This window comes from Momordica charantia, assembly GCF_013281855.1.
Source record: "Momordica charantia cultivar OHB3-1 chromosome 6 unlocalized genomic scaffold, Mcharantia_2.0 BLBB01000006.1, whole genome shotgun sequence".
Classification (NCBI taxonomy): Eukaryota; Viridiplantae; Streptophyta; class Magnoliopsida; order Cucurbitales; family Cucurbitaceae; genus Momordica; species Momordica charantia.
The window spans coordinates 7,014,931-7,023,458 of record NW_028275164.1 but is presented as its reverse complement, the minus strand read 5'-3'; the positions used below and the strand labels follow the sequence as shown (position 1 = coordinate 7,023,458).

Genomic DNA, 8,528 nt, shown 5'->3' with positions numbered 1-8,528 from the left:
TACATTTATTTTTATAAAATTTAATCTATTTTGGCTCCCTTTGTGTAACAAGGTAGGATCTCATTTTCCTTTGTGTGTGTGTGTTTTTTTTTCAAGCAACCACTTAATTTGTTATAAAAGATGTTGAATTAAGATTTGACCAATTCTTCATACATCAATGTCACCTTTTTCTCTCCAAAGATATTGGTTAATTACCCCTAAACTCTCTCTCTTTCCATTGAATTAATTTGAATTATCTTGAATAATTTTTAATGGTCATTATCTTGAATAGGCCCAAGATGATGTATGTCAAATATTGAAATTTAGAAAGCTATTTATATATTTTTTCTTTGAATTACCCCTTATTAGCTATTTCTAATATTATTTTATTTTTTGACAAAAGGATATGAATTAACAAAACACATTCTGATATGGTTGAGACCCACATATTCGAGGTCTCCTTCTCCAAATCCTACCGTGTAAGTTCATGTGCAGCTTTGATATTTTATTTTATTTCTAATATTTTATTGATTTGTGGTAAAAATAACAAAAAAAAAAAAAACGAATAATGGCTTAAATTAGCAACATATTTAAATTATTAACCTTACCACTCTCTCACATGTTAAAAGTTCAAATTCTTACCTCTTACCTTATTTCGGTGAGGTTGTAAAGAATGTGCTATATTATATATAGGCAAAATTAAAAAATACATGTATATCTTTGAAGTTTGTCATTTGTTTAAAAAATACACATCCTTTCAAAACTTTAATTACTATCCTCTTGATCTTTTATGAACATTTCAAAAATAGTACTCTTTGAGCAAATAACACTTCATATTTTGAGTTAATTTGAAAAATTAACGTGACAAAATCTAAAACGACGTAGCAATTAACGAGAAAAATTCTTCACGTTTTCTTTTTAAATTCTTCTTCCTTCTCAACTACTCAATTTTTATCCTTAATTTCCTTTGAAAAACGATAGCTTCTTTCACATTTCATCTCTTTTTAGACTTCATCTAAGTGAGCTTCTACATTAATTGTCACGTCATTCCAGATTCTTTCATGTTAATTTTTCGTCAACTTTTCATTCAAAACATTAATGGATATTTATTCAAATGGTATTTTTAAAACGTTTAGAAGATCGAGAGTAGTATTGAAACTTTTGAAAAGATATAGATATGTTTTAAACAAATGACAAACTTCATAAATATTCTTTGTAATTTAGCCTTATATAATATGGTTTATATAATTTGTAAAACTGATCTGTTTACTAGAATGGATAGATGCCTAAAAGATTTTATATTATTTACCTATGAATAAGTTCTTTGTCATGTTTTAAATATTGCTCTAAATTAAAATTCAATAATATTGAATTTTAAAAATAATTTACTAAAAATTATAGCATTAGTTAAAATTTAAAAGAAAAAAAAAAGATTAACCAAGAGAAAAGGACAAAGTTGAGAATTGAAAGACCAAAGAGGGGTAAAATAGTCCGCAATGATTAAAGTAAGAGAAAACGAAAGTAGCAAGTGTCCTGTGGGAGTTGGATAATGGGTTTTTGGAATTAAGGAAGGGTATTACAGTCTTTTCAGGCGAATAAGGACATAGCGGGAATTAGAAACCCGGGGACTCCAGGTCCGACCTGTCGTTTTCGATGCCTAAGAATATGGGGCCTACCCTTTAATACCAGTGGGCTCCCAACGATGTGTCGTTTAACCCATCCATAGTGGTCTGAGTAATCGCCTTCAATTATTGTCGTCGGGTTTTGACGACGTGAGCCGGTTCCACTACAGACGCTCCATCAACCTACAGCTGTGCCAGCGCCTCCGATCGCTGACACGTGTCGCAGATGTAGCCGAAAACAAACGGAATCTCTTGTGCGTGAAGGCGGGCCCACTGCGGGGACCACTCCTCCCCCTTAGAAATTAGAGGGAGTCATAATCATTGGACAATGACATCATCTAAAATAATTGGCACTTGAAAACTACTTTTGTTTTTTTTATTTTATTGCGTTTTCATTTAATTTATTTATTTTATTTTCTATTCTTCAAATATCTCTTTCCACGACCCAGGTTTCGTTCACATATTTTTCTTATATTAATAAATTACTCCTTCAAATATATTATAGTTTCTACAAAATTTGTTGGGGATCGTTTGTTTTTTCCTTAAATTGTCTTACCAAATGCATTTAATTATTTAAAACAATAATTAAATACTAGTTTAGTTGTCAAAATAAAAAATATTATTTTATTTATTTTCGGCCCTGCATTCTTAAATATTTTCTTTTAGTTCCACAATACGGTGAGATATGAATAACATCTAATATTTAAAGAGATTTTTTAACTAATTGAACTGTGCTCATGTCAACATAGTTTCTCAAATCGTCTATCTAGTAGCGTGCACTCTATGCAACATCGAGATTGAATTCTCTTGTTAACAAATTTTTTTGTTAACGCTTAACATTGTTGCAATGTTTTAATTTTTTAAAGCTTACATTAAAAAAATTCTATTGAATTCAAAATCGTTCTAGAACCTAACATCTGACCTGCTTTCTATAATTAAAAACATTTGTTAACGTAGATATCTACTTATTTAATAAATGAACATAAAAAATAAGTGTCAAATAATTTATAAAGAAGAAAATGAAAAATAATAGTAAAATGATAATTATTTAAATATATATTTTTTTTGCACCAAACGAAGGCATTTGAAAATTAAAATAATATAACATAGTGAACATATATGATCTTAAAATTAATTTTTATGTGTAACTTTTAAATAACCTTTAAATTTCTTATAATGTCATCGAGCTAGAACTTACAAGGTATAATCCCTTGAATTTGAAGTTAAATTTGTACTACAATGAACAAATTAATTAAAAATATATATATAAATTGAGACGATCTTTATGTGAAGAGGATTTTTTTAATTTTATTTCATGAAATGCACATGAAATTACTCTTAACAATTCCAAAACCACAATATTCTTTAAAATATTCCCAAATCAAATATGCTCTTAAAAAAAGGGTTTTAAAGATCACAATAAACCCAAAGTGGCCCATCTTCAAATACAATATTGGGATTTGGGATTATTATCACTATTAAAATAAAACAAACATTAAAGTTTCAATAATTAAACTTCACGTACAGTTTCTAAATTAATCATTTTATACCCACTATAAAATCTACTCCTTTTTTCTTATTTTTATTATAAAAATACCTCAAGGATGAATGGTTAGTATTAAAAATTCAATAGCTATTTATTTTTCCAAAAAGTAAAATTCTATTTTTCTTCTTCCTATTTCTCTCTTCTACTTATCAATAATATTGGTCAATAGAAAAGTCCTACCTACCCGTTAGAAGATAAATATTATTATTCATCAATAAAATAGATACAAACTAGATAGTAATTTATAAGAACAAAATCATTTGGGATGAGAGCTTCAAACCTCTAACTTTTAATCTATAATATATTTCTTAATAGCTATGTTATGGTTCAGGTGGGTCGAAATTGAAACTAAGCCAGAGTAAAAGAACCAAATTAATAAATTAGAGATAAAATTGATAATATAAATAAAAAATAAAAATAAAAAAGGGATAGAGTGGTTTGAACTTTAAAGCAATAATGAGAAAAACCCCCCAAATAATTCCAAAACCAAAACCAGGGGCTAAGCTAAGCCAAGCCAAGCCCACCCACTCCCCTATTTTATGTCAAAAAAGCAACCTTTGATGCAATTATTATTTTTCCTTTTTCTTTTTTCTTTTTTCTTTTTTCTTTTTTTTAATTTCATAATTTCATGATTTCGTTCCTCCATTTTTATAAGTACGATCCTCCATTGGGCATAATTTCTTCACTCGCTGGCTCTGCTTTTTTTTTTTTTCTCTCTCTCTCTTCCCAATCATGTTGGCCAAGGGGCAGCGTCCGGTCATCGGAAGGCTCTCGGAGCTCCTCGTCTCCCGCTGCCGGCCGGCGTTCCTCGACACCGGCGCCGCCAGCCCCACCTCCCACTTCGACGCCAATCTCATGCTATCCCCTTCTCCGAGAGGCAATCTCAAGAACTACACCGCCGGCGCCGTCGGCCTCGGCATCGTCGCCGCCCTCGACAACTCCTCCGGCATCCGCGGCTGCGAGATTTTGGTTAAACACGCCGTTTGCAGCCCCAAATTGAACTCCCCCCGCCGCCCTGCTCCGATTCCGGTCGGATCGTCGTTTCCGCCGGACGAAGACGACGAATTCGAGAGCGTGGAAGAGAATTACACGTACGTCACCACTCGCGGGCCCCACGAATCCTCCACGCGCGTCTACTACGACGGCGGCGCGTGCCACCGGAGCGGCCTCGTCGGTGACGGTGGGTGTTCGAGAAAATCACCCCCGACTCCGGATCAATCTCCGCCGCGCCGGACCCCCGATTTCCTCCGGTCGTGTAATTTGTGCGGGAAAAATCTAGAGGGCAAAGACATATATATGTACAGGTAAAAACAAATCCTCCTTCTCTTCTTCTTCGAATCTCTTCCAAATTGTTCAAATTTTCGAAAGATTCAATTTATTAGATCAATTTTTCTGATGGGTTATGAAAAATTATGCAGAGGGGAGACGGCGTTTTGTAGTCCGGAGTGCCGATCGAGTCAGATGATGAAGGATGAGATGAAGGAACGGTGTCGGCCGGAGTTGACGAGATCGGCGGCGGAGGTGTCGAATTCGCCGTATAACAGAGGGATTTTCTCGACTGGGATTCTTGCAATTTAGTTTTTTTAAAAAAGTAAAAAATAAAAATAAAAAAAAAAGTAGAGGAAGAAGAAGAAGAAGAAGGCCAAGTATATAGAAATTTGGACACGGCTAATAGTTTTGTTGATTATATACATTAAAAAAAAAAACAAAATGTAGTGGGTGACAGATTTAGCAACCCAAGTTTGCCCACTTCTTGTTTATGAGAATAAAAAATAGAAACCCAAAATTTTGATTGGTATTATTTTTTTTCTCCCTCTTGGGTTTTTGTTGCTTCTTTAATTAAACCCACTTTTCTATTTAATTTATTTAAAGAGATGTGGACTTTGGTTATTTAATTATTTGTTCATGGAGGGTTCATCTCGTAGGGGTGTTATTTGGTACAAATCGGATCAGACCAATTTTTTTTTCTTTTTTAAATAATGGATTCTAATACTAAAAAAAATAATTTGTAGAAATTTTTGAAGAGAGAGTGAGAGCAGTGGCAATGGTGATGATGGAAGAGAGACATCCAATTTTTCGACTATTCAAAATTCACCCACTAATGTCAATTCAGCATCAGAAAAAGAAAAAAGGAAAATCAAGTTATTTTATTCTTCATCTCAAAAAGCTCCCACCTTTCTCTTCAAAATTACATCTTGCTGGCCTATTTTAAATCCTCAAACTCATAACACAAAATCAGTAGCAATTGAAAACCCATCCAACTTTTAAGGTTGACCTCACTGGAAATTTCCTACGATTTCATAGAAGGATAAAATTTTTTATATTTTTTAAAAAGTTATAAGACAAGTATTCCTCACTTTTTAAATATATTAAAATCATTTATATTAACAGTTCATCAAATTAGCCATAGTATAGTGATTTTATTTTCTTTTTTCATATTTTATCAATATTTTTCGTAACACTATGAAAATCTCCATGTTGAAAATGTTTTAATAGTGTCTTTAATGTATCATATTTTAACTTACAATTTTATGAAACTGCACCTTAAACAAAATTAATATGGTGAATTTATTCTTTTTTTATTTTTATTTTTTGTATTGTAAGTTAAAATATAAGATGATTATCAACACCCATCTCCATAGGTTCTGCTGCCCTTTGTAATGGAGAAATCAGTCAAGATTCTCAAACTCAAAATAAAATAATAGTGTTACGTGGGGAAAAAATTGAGCAGCCACGCGTCCGAGAGGAATGCCCAACAAATAGCAATCAAATGAAGGGAAATTGGACAGGGATACACGTTCTCTAAGACCGTTGAAGTGACTAATTCCTGGAAATTAAGAGGCGTTGAGGACAAAGAAATTGTTAGAGTTACCAATTTTATCTAGTAACAACATGCTTGATGTTAAGAAAAGATCTTTTACAGGAAGGTTGGCTAGAGATTTTTTGTAAAAACGCTAGCCCCATCAGTTCATAATGAGAGTATTTCAATCTTTTTTGATTTCATGTATTATTCTAATCTCATTATGCGCATCACATAAAGGGGGAGCCGTATGAGATGAAAATCTCACGTACGGTTCTGGAACGGAGATTCTTTGAATGGAATAACGAACGACCGTAACAGACGTCGGCTCAATCCGAAGGAAATTATGCGGAAGCTCTACAGAATTTCTCTCGTGACTTTTGACTTTTATGTTTTTTAATCACCATTTTCAAAACTCATGTTTTCTAAGCGTTCGCTAGTTGATATAGGATCTTGTGGAACATGATTTGATTCTGCAAGCGGTTCGGTACAAATGAAGAAATTTCGAACAAAAGGATCGGAACTCGCTGATAGGAAAGGAGAGAAAAACAAAGCAATGCCAAGAGTTCCGTCAATCCGCTATTCATCGATAGACGAAGCTCTCTCTTTATCATCTCGTGCCAGATGCAACATCACCCAATTGTCAATTTACTTTCACTATCCATCCACTCATTTTTAGCCCTCATTCCCTCTCTATCCATCCCCTTTTTTTCCAGAATATTTTTCCCAGTCTATTTCCCTATTTCCCTCTCTCTTTACAGTATTTTTTTTTCTTCTAACATTTTTCATTAACCCATTCTTTCTCTCTTCCGCCGTGGGTTTTTTTCTCTCCTCTATAAAATTTTCTTGGGTTTCTCGTTTCTTCTTTACTCTAAAAAAACCCTAAATCTCTCGACCTTCTCTCTTTTTTTCTTTTCTTTTTAACGAGCAGCCTCCATGATTCCGGTGAATTTCAGCAATCGCCAGCAACGGATGCATCAAAATCGACGAGGGAGGTCGTTTGCCAAACTTTTTACACAAAAAAGGAACTTGCCAATCCATGGGTATACCATGAAGTTACAAAGGTTGTACCTGTAAACCAACCTCTAGGGGAAAGAGCAATAGACCAGACCAACCTACAAAAACGAAACGGTCCCTCCGTAACCAGTCATCCATAATATCGAATAAATCATTTTCGTCTTTGGTAAATTTACCAACGGCTTATTCATCTTTACAAAATTTGAATTTTCGTAATTCATTTGTTAAAAGTTTGACAAATATTTTTTTTTATAAAATTAGAAATAGAATATTAAATTGGTCATAGAATCGTGGTTACATAGATGCTTTTTATAGAATATCCTTAATTGGGAGTATAAGGTCAAGGAAAAAGCTTATTGATTTAATTCATCCCATTTCATTTGGGCGAGAGGGAGGTTGTGAGTCACCTGGGCTACGGATTTGTCGGTTGGTGGATTCTCCTTCACCTCTTGATCTTGTGAAAAAAAAAAAGTCATTCTTCAATCAAGGCAAGGCGAGTCTTTCATTAAACGGGGAAAAGAGGGTGGGGAATGTGGATGGGGAAGGAGATAGAGAGAGAGAGAAAGTTGAACGAGAGAGAGCAAGTGAGAGAAGATTGAGACAAAACGTTATCTAAATTAATTTAAAATGAATTAACAAATAATTAGACATTAAAGATTCTTTTAATTAAAAATTTGAAAATTGAAATTCAGAAACAGGATCTAGTAATTTGGTATTCAAATTTAAAATTTAATCTAAATTTGTTTCCTTAAATTTCTCCCCAATCTTTTCTTAACATGTGATCTTACTTTTGATTTTGAGTTTGCTGGAGTTTTATTAATTTAGGAGATTAAAAAGGAAGAAAAAAAATATTAAACAAATTTGATTTAAATTTCAAATTTGAATATGAATACACTAAAATGAGATTGAGATTCTATTTTCTTTCATTCTAATTTTCAAATTTTTAATTAAAAAATCTTTAATCTCTTAAATTATTTGATAATAATTTTGAATTTAAATTTTACCCAACATTTTATTTATTATATTCTATGATTTATTAACCAAATTTTATTAAGAATTATTTAGATTAATAATTAATTCAATAATTTATGAAATTTATTCCTCTATAAATAGATTTTTAAGTAATTAAATTAAATTAGAAATTCAATTATCTCTCTTCTCTCCTTCGTAGGGAAGAGAGATAATTGAATTATGGAAAAAGAGGGAATAAGAAAGTGGCAGATTCTGCATAACTTTAGAAAAATAAGTGAAATGGTGGAGAGAAAATGGGAAGAGAGAAGAATGGGGGGGGGGGGGGGACGAGTAAGAAAGATAGAGAGAGAAGTTGAGAAATGGGAAAGAAAAAGAAAGAGAAAAGTGAAAAAGGACAAAGGAAAAGTGGAAGAGGGTAAATACATAATTTCACCAACTTATGTTTTGAAACTGGTGATTAGGCCGTGTACGCTTCTTTTTCCAATTTCCCCACAAAGGAAAACCCTAAAGACTAAATCGAATTAAAAAAAAAAAAAAAGAAAAACTACACATGAACCTCAACAATCCCTACCATAAATCCAAAATAATTGAA

The 8,528-nt window shown here is 32.6% G+C and overlaps 1 protein-coding gene across 1 annotated transcript; it reads left to right on the top strand.

The window, feature by feature from the left end:
• The first annotated feature begins 3,817 nt into the window (after window positions 1-3,817).
• On the top strand, window positions 3,818-4,948 carry LOC148210606 (FCS-Like Zinc finger 14-like). The gene is made up of 2 exons (XM_088126096.1): window positions 3,818-4,451; window positions 4,566-4,948. The coding sequence occupies exons 1-2, from the start codon at window positions 3,880-3,882 to the stop codon at window positions 4,723-4,725; spliced, it is 732 nt and encodes a 243-aa protein (XP_087982222.1). The 5' UTR covers window positions 3,818-3,879; the 3' UTR covers window positions 4,726-4,948.
• The last annotated feature ends 3,580 nt before the right edge of the window (window positions 4,949-8,528 follow it).

Bases quoted from the DNA above. Each gene is read 5' to 3' on its own strand.
- LOC148210606 (XM_088126096.1), top strand. From the start codon at position 3,880: ATGTTGGCCAAGGGGCAGCGTCCGGTCATCGGAAGGCTCTCGGAGCTC. The intron at 4,452-4,565 runs GTAAAAACAAAT...AAAATTATGCAG, and splicing joins AAAGACATATATATGTACAG to AGGGGAGACGGCGTTTTGTA.